Source organism: Syngnathus floridae, chromosome 12 (genome assembly GCF_059516105.1).
Source record: "Syngnathus floridae isolate MCC-2025c chromosome 12, RoL_Sflo_1.0, whole genome shotgun sequence".
NCBI classification, from domain to species: Eukaryota; Metazoa; Chordata; class Actinopteri; order Syngnathiformes; family Syngnathidae; genus Syngnathus; species Syngnathus floridae.
Window position 1 is genome coordinate 8,462,557 of NC_142424.1, and position 20,530 is coordinate 8,483,086.

The following is a 20,530-nucleotide window of genomic DNA, read 5'->3' on the forward strand; positions in this document are numbered from 1 at the left end:
AATCATGATAACAAATTTAAATAAGCAAAGAATGATATCAGCATGCAAATTACAGTTGGAAGCGTCGTCAGGATTTTCAGAGCATATTCATCTTTTTTTACCATGGAGCCGCATTTGATTATGCATGCAATATTATGTGATCCATCAAACCATATATTTTCCATTCAGTTATTGACCAATTCCATCTGTCATTTGGGCAGGCTTCCACTCAGATGGGGCCAGATATGGACACACAACTATTCATACTCACATTTACACCAAAGGTCAATTTAGAGTATTCAATGAAACAAACATGAGAACATGCAAACTCCATATAAGAAGGCTAGAGCCTGAATTCCAACCGCCCTAACCTCAGAAAACTGAGACAGCCGTGCAAACCACTCATCCACCATGCCACACAAGCTGAAAGTCTGCATACAAATGTCAAACTTCTGCTAATTATGGTAAAATTAAGCTTCATGAAGCACCAAAGCTTTGCAGCCAATTTGTTGTACATGGTTCAAAGGTTCATGGTGCTTTGTTCGCTCTGTGGCGCCATCAAGTAGTAAGGAAGATCAAGCAGTAAAATATACAGAGTCTCAAAATTTATAGAACCAGTCATTTTTGGTATTTTTAATTAGCAAGGTCAGTGGGCCAAATACAGTTTTGTAATTGATTAAATCAAATTATTCATTCACAAGCCTTCAGACGTTTACATTGATGTTTAAATATTGTTGTCTTAGTTATTTAATAAATTTGACACAGTTGCATGCAATAAAAATATTTGTTTACACTTTCAAATGTCAAAGTTTTTTCATTTCAAATAGAATGTGTATAACAGCTTTTGCTGGATCTAGCGATGATTTTTTAATTTTACATTTCTCTTAATAACCAACAATCGTAATCACTGTGGCCATGATAACTGTAAAATTGAAACAGAAGAGCGAAAGAGACATAGTTAGTAATAACCTGTAAAATGCAGATCCTCCAAGCAAATTTAGGAAGTTTCAACCTTCTGCCTCAAGCTGACATGCTGCTGCTTTATTCTCAGACATGTTGTAGCTTGACTTATTGTTTTGCAAACGCACACAGAAACACGTGTATGTACTTGTCAGCCACAACATTTTATCTTTGAATCGATAAAAAATATCTATCAATCTTGGACTGTGGTGTATGGCACAGCCCTACATCTTGCACGACAGTCCTTCAATGGGTACAATCAATGCCAATCATAGAGAACAAATCTATCACTTGTCCCTGGCTCAGCAGCTGACTGCAGGCAATCATGCTCTGGGGGGGGGGGGGGATTGATGGAAACAAATAATATCCTAGCTGCTGTTAGCCAAACTTTGGGCAGGATTTATGTTCTAGGAGCTTGGATGTCATGACAGCAGTGCAGCTTTCAGAAATCCTTGCGCATACCCATACTACAAGCACAGCAGGGGGGCAGGGAAATAACAAGCGGCTATTTTTAAAAACGATTGGGTAACAACAGCACAAAAGGAGACAGGGGGGGGGGGAAAAGAGATATAGTGCCATATTTGCCAGGATGGGTACAGGGAGGGGATGAATTACAAATACCACGTGGAAGAACACGTGATGTCAATAATCCATAAGATTCTCACATTAGTTTGTCAAATTTCATTACTTTTTATATCTTATAATTGTTAAACACATGGAATTTTTGCTGACATTTGTAAAATCATGCTACAATTTAGAGTATATAATGACCCTTTCATAAAACCTCACCACGGTACGGGAAAGGCCAGGAGAAGGATTATAAGTGCCGTGTACTCAATTTAATAACCAAGACAAAGTGTAATGTCAATATTTAGCATAGTCTCGGCAGTAAACCAGCTGCAAATAAGCCCAAGGACTGAAGCAACTGAAGCGAACTAACAGCAGGATGGTGTGTTGCCTCTGGGCAAAACAATATTTTGTAGTTATTAGGAGATTGTGGCTTCGGAGGCAGCAGTAAACACAACACTGCAGAATAATTTTTGAGCTGAATGAAAAAACATACTTGTCAATAACCTTAATCAAATACATATGTAAGATTTTAAATACATGTCAAATAAATTTGCAAAGTGCCAGTGCGTTTTCGCTGTATTTGCATGTGGACTCCGGCCGGTTTACGATAAACTGTAGCTTGAGGCTCATCATTGGAGCAAGTGGACAGCATCTCATACAATCGGCCCACTAGACCTGTGATGTGTGCTTAAGTTCATGACTGCTGAGTCGGATGTGAAAGTAGGAACCTAAAATAGAAGATTAGCCTATATTTAAATTTCATGACGACTGCCATGCCGCTTTTACGCATTAGACCAATGGCAGCGGCAGTGTACTTTAACTCCATTGTGCATTTTGAGTCGCTTATCTGACTCAACAGCACCACTAAATATTTCCCAAATATATTAACAGGACTGTCTCTTGTTTAAGCTAATGCCTGTGGTAATTCACGTGAGTGTAGTTGCTTACCTATCCTGCTTTTTCCTCATGTATTTGAACAGGAATTAAGAAAATTAAGCTATTTCAATGAGGAAATCATGTAAAAATGTATAATGTATAAATGTAAAGCATGCAGACAGAAAACTAAAATGGAATATAATTTGATGCACTTTATTTTTGTTTGTTTTAGGACTGCAACTTAACCGTTTTAATAAATGATTAATTTGCTGAACATCAATGATGTTGTGAAGACATTAAGTGAATCAATCAATCAATTTACATGATCCCTGATATCCCTTTATTCAAAAACAGGACATTATTTCAAATTGACAGTGTACTAACAAATTAACTAAGATTCAGTTAATGAATCTACATTTTTTTTCAAAGTAAAAGCAAATATTTTATTTTGAGTCAACACAAAGATACTATGTCTGCTTACATGGACGACTACAGAAATACTGGTGAAATGTTAGATTCTTATCAATTAGTTGTCAATTAATCGTCACAGCTCTAGTTTGCATTATTTTTGTCTTCACAGGGTCATGTGTCATAGTGCATTGCCAGTCTTTCACAGCAACAATGCAGCTACAGTTTTTAGTCAACTTAATGCTTTTACATAAGCATTTAGTTTCTCTGTCCCAACAGGCTATTACTAAGGGCCAAGGCCATTATGCAATGTCCATATGCAATGCATGTGCGAGCCAGATGGAGTGACAAACACCACTCACAAATCTCTCATGTGTGTTGTGTTTAGAACTCGAGGGAGGCGTAGTCAATGCGGGAATGTGCCAAACATAAGTAAAACATGCATAGTATAGGGGAATACTGACAAAAGAGCTTCAAAAAATGGTGGTAAAAATACTGTAACAATTTAAAGGGAACGGATGCTGTCAAAGTTGAAATTTATTGGTTTAAAATTTTCGAAAGGAAAATGTTGTAGCATTCAGACTCCAAAGACAAAAATGTGCTGCCTCTCAGTCATGCCAATGAAAGTGTAATTGTCATGCAGGGCTAGACTGACTAAGCAACAGGCCTATCGTTGTATAATACAGGTGGGGGAGAAAGTATGGAGTATGCAGCAGAGTTTTGATCATTTTAAAATAAAGACGACTTGTGGTGTTAGAGAAGACTTTCTGTTAGTTGGCAGCTCTACTAGTGGTCAACTGGAATTTTATTCAGCTTGCATCTGATATGTATTTCCGCTAGTCTTGGCACATATAAATTATGGAGAGCTTAGTTTAGTTTAGTTTGTTTGTTTATTTCGAACATTCAAAGAAATACAAGAAAAGAAAGTAAAAAATACTGAAAATAATAACTCCATAGTACAATAGAGAAGAAAAAAAACAAAAAACATTGCGTTATAAATTTTCACTTTATCATAAAACTCTTATTTGTTCAAAAGGGAGTAGAAGGAAGCCTAGGCTTATCTAGCTCTACCCCTTGTAACCACGTTTGCTTGATTCCGTCAAGATTTGTCCATTTTCAGATATGTTAAAGATATACATATATATATATATATATATACATATATATATATATATATATATATATATATATATATATATATATACATATATATATATATATACATACATATATATATATATATATATATATATATATACATATACATATATATATATATATATATATATATATATATATATATATATATATATACACACACATATACACACATATACACACACATACATACATACATATTATACATACACACACTTATACATACATACACCTCCTTTAGATAAATACAAAAGCAGTTTAAACACCTCACAGCATGCTACGGTATCCCATCAGTATTTTGCCTTTATACATTTTTTTAAACTGAGCTCAGAGTTATGATGGTGTCTTTGTCATTTTGTCATCATTGCCACTGCATTAAAGTTTATACTTTAATTCAGCCCCCATCTTAGCTTATGTGGGGATTGGAAAATGTGTAATAATGAATACATTTGATGAACAAATAATGTGTCTTTGTATCATTGTTTCTGTTTATCAGTTGTGACAGTAATTGGCTAAAGACTGTAATCATTATAGCGGATATAATAAAAAAAAAAACAATCTCCATATAAGGATGACAATTTTAACAATGTCATGACAGTTGTTACACATTCAACCGAGTGACTATTGCGTGATAAGAACTTATCTGACCTACAAAGAGATATTATTTTTTTTAAACCACTGATTAATGCGCAAAGGAAAAGCTCGAGAATTACCATCCAAATAAACTTTTAATACTAAAACTAATCGAAGCGCGACATGTGTGAGTAGCGACCAGCGGTTCAAGGTTTTAAAATGTCAGCAAAGACCCGCACATACACTGTCGACATTGAGCGCGAGGCACAGTAAGGTACATACCTGGTAAAACTTGTTACTTTTCTTTCCTCGACGTCACCAGAGGGGATTAATCCAAATATACAAGAGATTCTAACCGAGAAATCTGAAGATCTGAGCAATAACGAGACGTTTGTTACGTTGCTTAAATTCACCAGGTCCAAATATGCGCTATTTCCTGTTTCTCGCAGGTATGTGGGCGCGGCTTAGAAACGACGGGCAGGTGTATGTTTGCAGAGGTTTCGGTTGCGCTGGTGACGTCATCGAACGAGTTATTCATCCTGGTGAAACGTTGACATAATCATGCAATGAATCCGTTTGAGTCAGCGTAAATACACCAAACTAATATATATATTTTTTTGTTTTACTGATCTTACAAAGCATTTGAGTACGGATTTGCCTCACCTACCTGACGATATCTTGGAAAGGTCTGAGTTCTGTTGTGAACGCATGTGGTCCATGAAAACAACTGATTTCTTTTAAATAAAGCTTAGCCTTTGTTGTCAGTGTGGAACTTCCTTCTGGTTTCAACCACAATTCATCATAAATGAGGTATCAGGAAACTATGTTCTATTCATGTCTTTACGCAGCTATGGCAATTGTTCGAAAGGGAAATGAACACACGATCATTGTTCTTCTAAATATTTAGGGAACATTCTTTTCATGGGCTTTCAAATCTCTAGATATTTGCTTCACAAACAATGAAAATCACAAAAAATAACTACTACTACTACGACTACTACGACTACTACGACTACTACTACTACTACTACTACTACTACTACTACTACTACTACTACTACTACTACTACTACTACTACTGAAAAGAGGGTGGGGGGCATCTGCCCATATGCGATTCAATGTTTTTCTTTATGAGCTCAGTCATTTGTTTACATTAGGTTGATACTTGTCCATGATGACTCACACTGAAACAAGAATCCACTTTCTTGTATGACCACTATCACTATAATATTGGTGCGCCCCCTTGTGTTGGAATGAACACGTCATTGTGCACGTCATTGTGGTTGTACAATTGTTCGCAGTGTCACATTGTGATAGAACCTTTCCCCTTATTACATGCAAATTATTTATTCAGCCTTGTAGAATTGCAGAAAACTCCAAAATAAGCACATTATTAAATGAAGCCAAAATCAAATTTACACTGCTCCCCTCTACAGATGGTTGGTATTGTTTATGGAATTGTAAAATGTGGGTTTGATAGAAATAAGGAAAACTAGATTCCTGTAATCCAATAAAATAAAAAATAAAAAATAAACCACTATAAGACTCATATTTCACAAATTTTATTTGATGTCTATGTTAACTTTCTTTTTTAACAGTGTGGTGGCCATGGAATTGATGCAATATTTTCTTTTATATCTGTCTCCACAGAGCTCCAAAGGAATGATCCTAAAATTGTCCATATTTTACAGCCACAACTATTTCTATTACAAGTTCAAATCACTTTGATTTTTAAACATTTTTAGGCACATGAAAAAAAGGATGAAATGAAAGCAAGAGATATCAATATGATTTCAATATGTCAACATTTCAGTTTAGATACAATGTAATAGCAAGCATGTTGGAAAATAAATTAGGTGCGCATGTGAATGACTTGTGAAAATATTTGCCCAGGGATCCAGCCACTGAGAGAATTTGAACAATTACATACAAAATAAAAACAATTGTACAATTAGCAGCATGTGTGATGTATTGTAACAAAACCAAGCTCTACCGTATTTGCTAGCGTGATTTGGTGTGAAAGTCATATAGAACGCCACTTCTCATTGGACTTAAAGGAAATGAAAGATATTGAGCATGTACTGTAAATACCGGCAGTTCACATCATCCATACATCTACTATTGTGAGGTCTCAATGTATTGACATTGCACAAGGTCATCCTCTTCTACGTTCCATCCGCTTTTCCTGGCGAGCAGCCACCATCTTTTTCTCCTCACTATAAAATACAACATCCAAAAACAAAACCAACATTTATTTTTAGTTAGAAAACTCATTCTGGGTTCTAAATATATTACGTATTTAATACATTTAATACAATTACAGACAACTAAGCAGGCCAATGCTGATGTTTTTGTGTGAAATTGTTGAAAGCATAGAAGTTAAACAGAAAATATTTCTATGCCAAACAAGACACAAAAAAAAAATAAAAAATAAAAAGAGGGCACACAAGTCACAGTTTACTCTAAAGCTTTGGTACCTCACCCGAACCTAAATTTCTCTTCTGCCGTTCTCTATCCAACAGTTCCAATCACCTGTGTCCGTGCTTGTATGTACACCATGTGTTTTCAGTAAAAGTGTAATGGTCCGTGGGGGAAGCTAAAATGAGAGCGTGCAACCAATTTGATGTGTATCTCTGCAATTTTGTCTGCACCGTTCTGATCTTATTCAGTGAGTCTGACAAACTGAGTTTATATTTGTGAATAAAAAGAAGGAAACTGAGATCTGAAACGTGGATAATACAAAGATGGATGTAAATATAAAATCTTTGACAATAGATTTAAACCGTGAAAATAACCTGTCCTTCAATACTGGGGTGTCAAACAAATTTTTTTTTGCAGGCCGCATTGTTGTCGTAGCTTCTTTCGGAGGGCCATTATGACTGTCAACCCAAGTAAATGTATGAGCACCTCATATTATATACAGTAAAAGCTACAAAACAAACTGACAAATAACTCGTTTTCAAATCAGATGAGTAAAAACTGGTCAAATATAAAAAAAAAAAAAAAGATATTAAAAGTGAAGACAATTTGCAATTCTAGTAATGACACATGAATTTGATGCACAATTTGTCTTCGCAGGCCACATAAAATGATGTGGCGGGCCGTATCTGGCCCCCGGGCCTTGAGTTTGACACCTGAGCTGTATACCTTGACCCTAATTTATTTTATGTACACATACGCATCTGTAAAACTCAAGTTACCATTACATTTTATTTGATGAGTCTATATTCATTTTGTTATCAATTAATCAAAAGGCCTCCCACAGCAGTGTGTTAAGCAGTTCTTAACGTAGTTAATTAATTTGCTTTGAATGTCACTATTTTACATCAATAGCGTTTGAGAGAAGATTACCCCAATGTCTCCAGGCTTTCCACATTGCTTGGGAAGCGGCCTGACAAACAGCTCCATATAAGCCTGAATGAGGATTTAGTAGTTATGTAAGAGAAGTAGAGGAGAAACACTCAACTTGGAGTTGATCTGACACATTACTGAGTGGAAGCAGAGGTTCCAAGCTCATCAGTTAAACTGCCAAGATTTAAGAAAGTGGAAAAGCACCCAGGAAAAGGGAAATTCCCAAGAAAGATTTTGTGCTTGGAAGAAAGTCAGGGATTAACATTGCGATATAGCGCTCTCTATCGTCTGGCGCCTGAAATAAAAACATGCTCGTAAAATAAGATGGTAAGCTACTGTTGGTTAACCAATACCAAACCAAGCCACTCAGCATCTATAGCCCATTACAATAAATCATTATATATGATTAAAATAATAATTTTTATATTGACTTGCTAAATTGTTGTTTATCAAGTGATTGTAAAATAACCAACTGTAAATTCTTTCATTTTATAAAAGTTAAAGTCCCCGGTTTGCAAATTGGCTGAAGCTTGTAGGCATTACTTTTTCCAATTAAAAAAAAAAACCATATGTTGTATTGTAATAAACAATAATGTTGATTTTAATTATTTTAAATTAAACAGTAACACACACATACAATGCCACACATCCATGCACAATATAGTACCTGTATGTTCTCTGTGTGTGTCTCACAATTCGCTTGCATTTTACTCTGAGGATCTTCAACTGTCTCTTTTTCCTGCTCTGTGTCCTCTCTCTGAAAGGCAGTGACTCCCAAGTCCTTTGGTTCTCCCTCAGTGGTGCGCTCAACTTGCTTCTGTTCAGCTTTCTTAACATCATCATTTGGCTCTTTGTCAATTTCTGCCTCATCGTTATTTGTCTTTCCGGTGCAGAAATAGGGGGGCTCATGTGATGTTTGCAAGCTGAGCTGTAATTGGTCATTACCTGAGCCCTGAGTACACGTGATGTCATGTTCAGTCGACAGCAAGAGCAAAATGCATGAAAGATAATGAAGTAATTAAATTCATTATAGACAAAAATATCAACTTTTTTTACTGCTTAAAAATTCAAACTAAGCTGATCATCCTTTTGAGAAAAAGTGAAAAAGTCAAGCATGCAGGTTCTGTATTTCATACCAAGTAGGCATCCAGTTCAGAGTCTGACTGGCTTCTGCAGAGGGGCGGCAGAGGATCATCCAATGCAAGCGTTGAACTGGAGGCACGTCTGTGCTCACTGCAGTATAAATGAACATGGTTCAAAAAATATTTTGGTCACGCTGTGATCGTTATTCAAATTAAGGTCGAACCGGACTATATTCGAAGATATTGACAAGGTCTATATATGTTATTTTTAGATTATGATCTTTTTTCTCTTAATCAAATAAGAGCAATGTCTTTTTTTTGTAGTTTATCGACGACAAAGGGCGCCATGTATACCTGTTATTAAGGTGCTCTTCTTCAGCAGACTTGAACGTAACAGCAGATTTTTGTAGATCATCTGGTTGATTGGATGAACTGCAAACTGATGGAGAGAGCCAACATATCCATCAATACAAGTTGAGTTATTTTAGTCATGCTGTTCGTTTAACTTGTTCGTAGAAAAAAAAGTCAATAAGGATACAACGGAGAGAGTGTTGTTGGTGTTCCACATTTTTTTGGTAAAAAGTAGGGACATAAAATATGTTTTTTTTAATTTATTTACCATCTAGGTTCTTTTTTTATTTACCATCTAGGTTCTCCATGCTTTGTGCTTTCTTCGTCTCCAATTCCTCCTTTTGAGAAGAAAGCAACTCCTGTGAGGCTGACTTCACTGCATAAAACGAATTCTTCTTCCTTTTGGAAGACATTCGTCTCAAAGCTGTTGAACAAAACAGTGCAAGTGTGTTTAAGAAAAGCAAATTCTTTACCGTACGATGGCTGAGTAAGACAATCATGATAGCAAAAATAACTCACGATGGATGCGTTTGAACACGACTGAGCTCATGAATTTCAGAAATCGGTTTGCATAGAAATTGGGCCTGTGAACCGACACAGTGTCCTGAAAAGTAAAGAAAACTGTCAGTCCCTCTCTGTCACCCCCCTACCAATCTCCAAGGTAGTAATGTGATGACACAAACCCCATCATGTAAAAGAGATTTCCAGGAATGTTCCACCTTCTTAATGAACCTGACAATAAAAATTGATTTGTATTACACTATCCACATAGAAAATAGCAAACACAGTATTGATAGTGTGTTTCTGAGAGGTGAACCTGTAGGACTGAAGGATGTCAATAATTCCTAAAAAGATGAGCAGGTGTTCATCTCTATGTTTAGCCGGAATTCCACCGAATCTAAAATGAACATATTTGCATAATTAATCCACATAATTTAAATGCAGCAAACAAGAGAGGTTTCTTAGGTTAGATTCAGTAGAACCTCGATTTAATGGACTAATTAGGGGAAGGGCGGGTCCATTAGAGTCAATTGTCCTTGACACCAGAGTACTTTTTTGTAAACTAAAACTACGCAATATTGTATTTTTTCCAGTGACTAAAAATGCCCAGTATAGTAGAACATTATTGTGAGTAAATGTACGCATGTATATTTTAAGTTGTTTTAATTTTTTTAATTTAATTTTTGTCCCTTAAATTGAGGTTCCTCCATATTTCTTTTTTTTTTTTTGGGAACCAGAATTATAAAAGGTTTCCTCACGTGTCATCATCTGCCACTGGTTCTGGATCTTTCACAGTACCCTGGATGGATTCAAGAGCAGTGGAGTAAAGAACTCTCTGCTTCCTGCTGTCACGTCTGCTCTCTCTGCTCGACACCTTGCGGTTTAAAACATGAATTCCAAGCAGGAGACTGTAGTCCATGATTTTGAAACTTTCTAGAACCTAAAAAGAAGAGCAAATAGCAGTTGAATTCTATATTTTCCTTTATTTTCATCAGAAATTGACGAGAAGGGCAGTTTGTGGTTAGTCCATGTGTCTCACATTTCTGAATTTCAGGTTTTAAAACTCGGCTCTGGCCTTTCTACGTGGAGTTGGCATGATCACCCCGTGCTATTTTTGTGAATATTTTTAGTCAGCTGAGATAGACTCCTGTCACCAAAATGAGGACAAGAAAACAGTTTACAGTCCTTCCGGAATTACGTGAGTCTGTGAACAATACATGACTGGCAGACTTTTAGAATGTTCCTCTCAGGTCCAAATTAAGGGGACTTACTATGCAACAAGATACCAAAGTACAGTTTTGTACAACAAGCCTCAAACAATTCAGGCAGATCATAATGTCACAAACAATTCCTGTACTTGAAAACAAAGACTTCCTTGAGCTGAGAAGTGTTACCTAACAATGAGGTCAGACGAGCCAGTTTCTGCAGCACAGTACAGCCTGCTCATATAACTAATATGCTTGGTTCTACCAGGTCTTAATCCTCTAAGCAACATCTGAATTACAACTAATTTCACCATTTAATGAGATCCAATTTTACCGTATACTAATTAACGCTTCAGATTAATTTGAGTAACTGTTGAGAAATGCCATGTTAGTGCACAATAACTTTAGGTTAAATGAATGAATACAAATTTTAGCGTAACTTACCCGGCAGTCTCTCTGCAGGGTTTTCATCAGGGCGTTGTGGGTCTCTGCATCGAAGCACAAACCTTCATGCATCTCTTGGAAATCCAAGTCTTTGAATGTAGGTGAAGACTTTAAGCGTTCTTTGCGTGAAGCACGACGTTTGTATGAGGAGCCCTTCAGGTCATACTTGTAGTGCATCTTCATGGCACGAGGCAGCACATTATTCATCACCACCACACGGACTGTTACGCCACCACACTGGATGCAGTAAAGGCCATAGAACTTGGGAAGCAAAGTTCTCGGGTTTTGGTTCAGGTTCTACAGAAGTGAAGCAAACGTTTTGGAGATGTAATTAAAGAAAGGATGGATGTGTTCAGCTTAATAATAATATAGAATATTAGAGTATCCAACTATGAATACACTATATGGATAAATGTCTCTCCATCCATCCATCCATCCATCCATCCATCCATCCATCCATCCATCCATCCATCCATCCATCCATCCATCCATCCATCCATCCATCCATCCATCCATCCATCCATCCATCCATCCATCCATCCATCCATCCATCCATCCATCCATCCATCCATCCATCCATCCATCCATCCATCCATCCATCCATCCATCCATCCATCCATCCATCCATCCATTTACCATGTAGTAGCCAGGTAGCAGTTTCTGCAGAAACTCCGCCTCCTTTGGTTGCACAGTCTTGATTATGAACTCATCATCACTGGTAAGATAGAACCATGAACTGCTGGCACCAGGGTTGGACAGCTCAATAAGAGGCTCATTACAGATGGAGTACTGAAAATCACAATGATGCAACAAGTAGCTTTATCCAACCAACATTACATCACAAAACTACTTTCATAAATCACTTACGCGCAAAAAAATGTCATCAAAACTTAAGCAGCAGTTTACATCAGAACATTACTCCACAGTACCTTACAGTACGTATATTGAGAACACTCAGCACAAATTGTTGTTGAGAAATGCATTTCCTGTTTTGCAAATTTGAATCTTAGGTATGGACCTAAGTGACTAGGCAAATCTGCAGTAAAGATTGAGAACATTGAAGCACTTTTTTTTTTTAACTTGAGTCAGAAAGCCTGATCGAGACCCTATTTAGGGGCAATAAATTACAACACTTCTAAAAATTACAAAAGACCACAGAATATACTCCTTGCAACATTTTGTATGCTCACCCCTGGATCAGGGTAATGAAATTAATCCAATTGTATCCCAAAACGTACCAGATAGTCGTCTGGTTTGATGCCAAAGAGTTCCCGAAAGTAGCGAAATGCCAGCGGTGCATATGTTTTTAGACGGAAGTCAGGAAAGTGATGAGCAGGAGTCATGTTGCTGCCCTCACTGGAGAATAAAACGAAACTGAATTATGAATAAATACAATTTTATTTTCAATGGATTTATTGCTATGAGTTGAAATTGAAGTACCTTGGCAAGAAGACACTCTCAACTACGGAGAAATCTTGCATGAGAACATCTCTGTCAGGTTTGGAGCTAAGGTTTCCTACAGCATAACCAATGGCCAGCTGGATGGCTCCTTTCAGGGCAGCTGGTGTGGGCTGGGAGAAAAAAAACCCCAAAACAAAACAATGCTAAAATGGCATAAGGTAATTAGTTTGAATTTAAATTACTTTTTATTCATTGCCGGTGGAAGGTGAGTCACAATGTCAAAATAACTTTTGTGTTTTTAACATATTTTTGAAAGCATTATGTCAGATTCATTAAAATTTCTTTTCTTTTGTAAATACAATTTGACGATTCAAGTGTTACTGGCAAAAACGGGACGCTCCATTTTTCCAATAAACAGATTAATGGAATGGAAGGACTGGAATCTGAAGCCAGTCTATTTGATTGTGTTGATTTTGAACAAACTTCCCTATTGATATACCGTAACAAGATCAAATATTGATTGGTTTACTGTAAGGTGCATTTTAGGGTAATAAATTGTTTATTTATTTATTTTTAGGTCCCTGTAAATATCCCAACCACTAAAACCATTTTAGACCGGGCTACACAAGATACAAACTGAGTTTAGCGAACACATTCTACAGTCCACAATAAATGTCACAATCATGAACTTACCTTTTTGTGATCTTTTGGCACTTTGGAGGCATGGCTTCCTTTCCCTGAACTGATTGTGCTGCTGGTTGACATCTTTCAACGAGACAGAACTTGACAAGGAGGAAGTATGGACAAGGTACACCAAGTTCCCCTTTAATGTCAATCACGCCTTGAATAGAAATTACCAGAACTGCATTTTCCCCAGGTAAAACACTCCTGTAGGGAGATAAAGAGTCACATAGTTTAGAATATTTTCTCTTTATGCCCAGTAAAACGTTTTTTTTTTTTTTTTCTTAACCCTACATAGCTTACAAAATTGTGCTGAGGTTTCGGTCTGGAGAACAGCTTTCTGCACTCTGAAGGTCCTTCAGTGTTTGCGCGTGTGTTTAGCTGACGAATCCGCCACAAAAACCCTTGATCCCACTTAAGAAGGATTGGCAAAAAAATGTTGCTTACCCAATCCCCACGTTTTATATAACAGAGGAAACATAATGTTTAGAAAATATTCGTCCATTTCCTCAGATGCAAGAACAAAACATGGCAACAACTAAGAAAGATTCAGATTATATGCCCTAATAAAGGATAATTACTACCTTGGATTTTGTCTGGGTGAATATGTGTTGTTCCATTTTGGACCATAAAGTGCCCTTAAAAATAAATATATTAAATGGTGTACATTTGTGCTGTTTAAGCTAAAATCCAATTTAGTATGTTATTGAATGCACAAGCAATGATCTTTACTTAATATTTAGTACAAAATCATAAAAGTTTACTTAAAGCATTTTATACCCAAATACGTAAGTATAAATAATATATATAATATTGTAAATGGTAGTCATTTCCTCTAAAAATGTGTTAACAGTTGTTAAATGTAACATAATAATAAATAAATATTTGAGAAAGTATTGTTCGAACTAATGTATTTGAAGATCAAGAGGTGAAGAGGAAATGGTTGTGGCAAATAAACCAAGATGATGATAAATGAGCAGCAACACAGGAAACCTCAAAATCTATATTTCTCATGAACAGAACGTCACGGCAACCAGAGTCAGAAAAGAAATGCAAGCAATCACACGCTACATAACGAAAACGAGATGTTAATGAGAAGTGAACAAAAACAGTTTAAAAAAAATAATTATTAAGGAAGACCAGAAACGTTACAGTATTTGATTGGCGGATACAGGTGGGCATGCCTGCTGACACCAGATAAAGTTCATGAAACTATAAGTACGTAAATGACAAGAAGTGCATGATCACAGGAGAAACAACATGAAAAAAAGGTTAATATAAAACCACTATGACTCAAATACCTGTTTTCAAAACAGCAAGAATCTGAAGTGACCAAAAAGTAATGGGGACTTTTATTTTCAGGATTAAAAAAAACAAAACTGTTTCATAAGGATCATTAGGAGGCCTTTTTCACATGGGCGGACCAGTTACAGGGTTAGTATTGTTTGTACAGATTAGAAGCAGATTGCAATGAATAGTTTGAACACCCTGTGACAATTCATTTTAGCTTTCCTCTTCGCAAACACACACTGAGTGACATAATGGTATGAACTAAAATGACAAAGTAAGGGGGTAAGGGGGCTTGAGTGCGATCTGATTAGTGAAAGGAATGTGTAGGTATGTGACAAAAATGGACTTCTTGTTGTGGCTGATTGCACACATAACACAATAGGCCTGTTATATATGTTAATCAGATCCAATTTGTTTGTCACAAGTTGATCACTGTTTATAAACATGTTTGGAGGATATCATTTCAAATTCAACCTGTTCTCACAATAACTTTCTATAATTTTAAAAAATTATGTTGGCTACTTTTTACTACTTTAGTGACTCATTTTATAATTTTCAATAAAATTTTCATGGGAAAACACAAGTGCAGGTAATATGTTTGTAGTGTGCAGTGAATGCTGAGTAAAATGTATGTACAGTATTTTTTTGTCACCCACACAGTTTTGTTTGACAAGTACTGTAATGCGGATAATCTGCTCCTTATGATGTTGGTGAAGGGCAGTGGCGTTTATTTCCTCTTGCTACACTAAAGTCAAAGTATCTTCCTGATGGCTGACAGCCAATGATTAACATTTCTAACATGAATTTCAACAACAATCTTAAGTAAAAGTGTCTCCTCACTCTGTTGAGAATAGGCAAAAGATTTGATGAACGCTTTCTTACCTCAAGAGGCATTCTTTAATGAAGGGAATCAGATTAGGTCAAACCAAACCAGCTCTGCCTGTGGTGAGAAGCCAAATACAGCAATAACTTCCTCATCACTTCCTTCCTTTCTCTCGCTTTGTCTTTCTCCACCTACCTGTTGTACTTCTTGGGCCCCGACTAGATGTCAGTGAAAGGCCAAAGATTTCAAATCCTTTTCTCAAGCTCCTGTTTTATTGTCCATGTATTTCTTTAGCCTTGTCGGTGTCATGAAGAACTTGGAGTGCAGTACACAGGATACCTCGCTGGATCACCTGGCTAATACTAGTCAGACAATCATTCACACTCACCTTCCAACGTACAGGCAATTAGTCAATAATGATCTTAACAAACATGTTTTTTGGAATGTGGGAGGAATCTGTAACACCAACCCACACACAAGTCCAAGTTGACATAGATTCGGACATGGAAACTTGGTGTAAGGCAACATTGCAAAGACACTCACCCACTGTTTTATCCTTACTTGAATTTTCTGCAGGGCTTTTTCTTCATTAGGGTCACGAGTGAGCTGCAGCCTATCCCAGCGGAGTTTGGGCAAGAGGCCAATTTACTTTGACCTGGGCGTGAGCGACAGTTTTGTTAGGATGTCGAGCACGGATAACCAATGATAGTGCTCACTTTCTTACATAACCAATGATATGAACAAAGGTTCTCAAATTGTTACATCATATATATAATAGGAAATCTTCTGGAAAGCACTAACTATAATAGAGGTCCAAAGGGCCTAAAATAAAGACCAACAGTTGGTCAAATTTCAAATCCATTTCTGACCTCAAGAGGGGGCTCTTACAGCACAAGTGCAGACTCCATTTGTTCTATTTTGATAGCCTTTCCCGTGGACAATAAGGCACAGTAAAAGTTTACCAGGGTAAAGTAAAAACTGGCTCTTATATAAGACATCTGTTTGTAAAATTTATGGTAGCACTAAAATTCACCCCCCTAAAAGAATCTGTAGTGATTTTAGGGCTTTTCGTGATGATTTTTGCCACTTATTGGGATGCCCACTTTTAGTATGTTTGTATACCGGATATGAATACTGTAGTGTGATTGATGTATTTTTTTAAGACCCAGTTGTTGCATGGACTGGAAGCATGATGTCCCTCAGGGTCAGGTAAGGGTTGAACATTTTCCGTGACAATCACTGAGGTGAAAAATGGGGATGATTGACAGATTAATGATATGCATTTGTGGAGCAGTCATGGAGCGTCAATTATCACTGATTAGCTGTAGAGACAATTTATTCACCACTATAGCGATTTAATTTGATTTAGCACTAAGGCTCAGATTGGTAATGATTGAACAGCCAAAGAGATTGCTATATACATGCTGGAGGTGGTCTTTACTTGAATTATAGCGCCACCTAGCAAAACCATGGCTAGAAAACTTCATCAAACAATGGGAAAATATAAATTGCTGTCAAGAATGATTATATTCCATGATAGTGAGTCATGCATTTCAGGTGCTACAAATAACCTTGGTGTCGAAAAAGGTCAGAGCGACACAACAGCCTAGTCAAGTGACCATGAAGAGGTCTCATCTAACGCAGGGATGCATTGCTGCAGCATCCACTTGTGCCTCAAGAATGTCATAACTTAGAGGAGAAAACATTCACTGGGTATCATTCTGAAAAAAAAACCCAAAAAAACCCTCTCCTCAAGCAAGGTGCATGGATGCGTGTTTTTTATCTTAGTGATGAAGAACTGGGAATCTCGACTAAGTTCTTCATTTGTACATGGAAGAATGGCAAACAGGATGAGTGACACGGTGAGAGATTTTGTAAATGGAAAATGTTTGAGACTGATTGTTATCTGTAATTTATCAACTAGTTCAGAGTTACCCCGTTATATGTGCATGCACAATCTAGTGAGATCCAGCTGAAAGATGAACCATTTGACATTGACAAAGGGTATCGAATTGCCAGTGTGTTTATTATTAGCCTGTTGATACTGTTGCATTAATTATATCAAACAAAATATTCTAATTAAAAAACGTTATTATTCATTTGGTTGAATTTTGCAACATTGCCAGTCTATTTAAAAATAGGAATATATTATAGTTGTAAAGGCAGAACCTTGATGCATCATACAGTGACCATACTAGAGTGATTTCATCTGTACATAATGTGGTCCTCCGTGATTTCCATTTTAATTATTTGGGTCACTTGGGTCACTGAGACTGAAATGTGGCTATGACAGGCGCACTAATGACATTACTGAAATATATGCACCGGTATTATACATCAATAGATAATGTTAAGTTACAATTTGTTGTTCTTAGCAAACTGATACTTGAAAATCAATTGTGAAACATGGAGCTATCAATACAAATGTAGAATGTTGACATTAACACATGGGTTTGCCTTTTCGTGTGCCATCTGAAGGTGCCTCAAGGTGCTGTTTTGCCTTCGAACTGCTGTCAGAGAAGATTAATTAGGATCTACTGACCTCTAAAGTCATAAAGTGGAATTGCAATCATAAACAACTACAGGCTGTATAATAATAATTCAATAAAAATGGCAAATTGGAGGCACAAGTTTGGTTGTATTGACATGTAATATATTATAAGCGTATGTTGCAGTTGACCGTTGTAAATTAACTTTAGTAATTACGTCAAGTTGATACCTTGTAGCTCAGATTTGGGTGTGTGTGCATTTTTCAACTCTTGACAGCAAACCAATCACATGTTTAGTAGTGACACAATTTCACCTAAAGATTTACAAAAGGTGTTGAAAGGTGGTGAACAGCGGTATGTAGTAGTTCACATAGAGATAGATTCAGTCAATCCCCCATTTGCAATAGCTCTGAATGACTGATGCTAAGACCAGTGTAAAGTCAGTCTCTCACCCAAAGTCAGAGATAGAAGCAAAGAAAAGGATTGGTTACGACAGAAATGGAAATTATGCTTTAATTTTTTTTTCTCCCCCACCCCCAATAAAAGTCACCGATTAATTTTATTGACTGTAAGCCAAAGGTCAGACTTGGAATGCTATGCCTGATTTCCTGAAAATTAAGAGACAATTTACGAGAAGAGCAAACCAAGAGCTCACAATGGAGCCAATAAAGAACTGAGATTTTGCTGCAATATCCACAGTGATGGAAAAATGGATGAATTCTGTCAAGGGTGAGAACCAGAGATTCATGAAATATGACATTACAACAGCCATTTGAATTAAGACCAATTCAAATCTTCATGTCCAAAGAATGACACAAAGAGCTTAAACAACCAAATTTGGAACAACGCAACATTTGAAATAGATAAAATTTCTTCATAAACGTAATCTTTTTTTGACTAACCTAGAAAATTCTTTTATGTCATTCTGACAAGTATAATGATCATGTTTTTGGTTTTCTTCCTCCTATTTTTTCTCATTAAATATTAAAAGATGTGTTCAAGATAGAAGATGGAGAAGCATTATATCGCCTAAAAAGATGGCATATTGCCCTCACCTACAGTAAATTACCATTTTCTTTCTGATTCTGGACGTAAGTTACATATGCCTGGCCATCTAATACATTGGCTCTCATTTGCCGTACTTCATTTGGTCCCTGAAAATTCCGTCTTTTGCCACGAATGGAGCCAGTAAGTCTCTGCAAAGTATTGTAATGGCAGCACAATAACTGCATTTATTTTCTTAGTACAATAGTTTGATATATCATTTGATGAACAGCATTACTGTCAATGGTTGGACTCTGGATTGACGTTGTGGGTAAAAAACTACTAACACTTTGTATTTGAGCCAAGATCTGTAGTAATGAAGAGAACGTGGATGTCAGGGCCTTAACTCATGCGCTTACTTGCTGTCCCCAAGGTAACAATTAAGACTGGCCCCTAATGGAGGAGCAGCACACTTTTACTTTCAGGCTGTAGAAAATCATCTGTCATGCTAACCTTTTGTATTTGGAACAGCTTCCCATTTTCAATGCAAGTTTTAATCAGCATTATTCAAATTTTCCCTGCTAGTAGGACAAATGAAAATTAACGCAATTTTCAAAACATGTTTATGTTGCTTGTGTTTCATGTAAATATATGTATAAATTGCAGAAATATTTTCATAAGCAATTCATCCGGTGCATATTGCAGAACGGATTTTCTTTCCTCCTCGACATTCTTAGCTTTCCATCGATTGCAGCATGAAAATCAAATTGCAGACACTTGAAATTTGCTTATGCATACTCCATTATCATGAATAGATCCAATTTCATTTGTTCTCTTAAGCCTCGTTCAAAAAGGATTAACATTACCGGAGAGGTAGAGAATGACATTTTCACTGCGCTTCTTTATAATTTATCTCATTGTTCCGGACACAGTTTTTAACCATGTGGAAATAACACGTTACGGTCTGTCATACACTTGGGCAGTCAACGGCTCTGAGAGAGGCTTAGAAAGAGACAGAGATTCTCCATCTGATTCACACCACACTTGACATAAAATAATATATCAATTCAGTAATCAATTATTATATGTTTTTATTACTTTCAATCAGAATAAATCATCAATCAAATTGCAGGGGGAAAAATAAGGTCACATAATGCAGCCGAATTGCCTCCATAAAAAGCGAAACGCATCATAAAATTTGTTTCCGACTCAAGGGAAGATCTCAGGAGGGAATTAGGTTGTCTTCATTAAGTTTTGAAGCATTAATTTGGCGGTGATTTACCCTTGCCTGGTTATTATGGTTGAGTGACATGACAGTAGATTGCACCTTGGACATAAGGACCCACAAAATCAAGCAAATAACAAAATCCCATGAAACTGCATGATACTATACATTAAACCTTT

At 36.6% G+C, this 20,530-nt stretch overlaps 2 protein-coding genes across 5 annotated transcripts in view; both read right to left on the reverse strand.

Moving 5' to 3' along the window:
* tjp2a (tight junction protein 2a (zona occludens 2)) overlaps positions 1-4,984 on the reverse strand; it is a 30,422-nt gene extending 25,438 nt beyond the window's left edge. The window contains exon 1 of the mRNA XM_088391165.1: positions 4,807-4,984. The gene's annotated coding sequence lies outside the window, so the exon portion shown is untranslated. The remainder of the gene's footprint in view (positions 1-4,806) is intronic.
* Positions 4,985-6,070: 1,086 nt separating this feature from the next.
* Positions 6,071-16,272, reverse strand: LOC148389951 (phosphatidylinositol 4-phosphate 5-kinase type-1 beta-like). Of its 4 annotated transcripts, none has more exons than XM_088391172.1 (16): positions 16,197-16,272; positions 15,849-16,015; positions 15,713-15,770; positions 13,553-13,747; positions 12,899-13,029; positions 12,697-12,814; positions 12,095-12,247; positions 11,459-11,755; positions 10,568-10,749; positions 10,126-10,206; positions 9,992-10,040; positions 9,828-9,912; positions 9,601-9,732; positions 9,312-9,396; positions 9,012-9,108; positions 6,071-8,827 (listed from the first exon to the last, which is right to left on the reverse strand). In XM_088391172.1, the coding sequence occupies exons 4-16, from the start codon at positions 13,622-13,624 to the stop codon at positions 8,486-8,488; spliced, it is 1,824 nt and encodes a 607-aa protein (XP_088247298.1). In that variant the 5' UTR covers positions 13,625-13,747; positions 15,713-15,770; positions 15,849-16,015; positions 16,197-16,272; the 3' UTR covers positions 6,071-8,485. The 4 variants fall into 4 exon arrangements, with proteins under 4 accessions (XP_088247298.1, XP_088247300.1, XP_088247297.1 ...); XM_088391174.1 differs by lacking the exon at positions 16,197-16,272 and having other exon boundaries at positions 6,071-6,740; positions 8,543-8,827; positions 15,849-16,086; XM_088391171.1 differs by lacking the exon at positions 16,197-16,272 and having other exon boundaries at positions 15,849-16,089.
* Between the last annotated feature and the right edge of the window lie 4,258 nt (positions 16,273-20,530).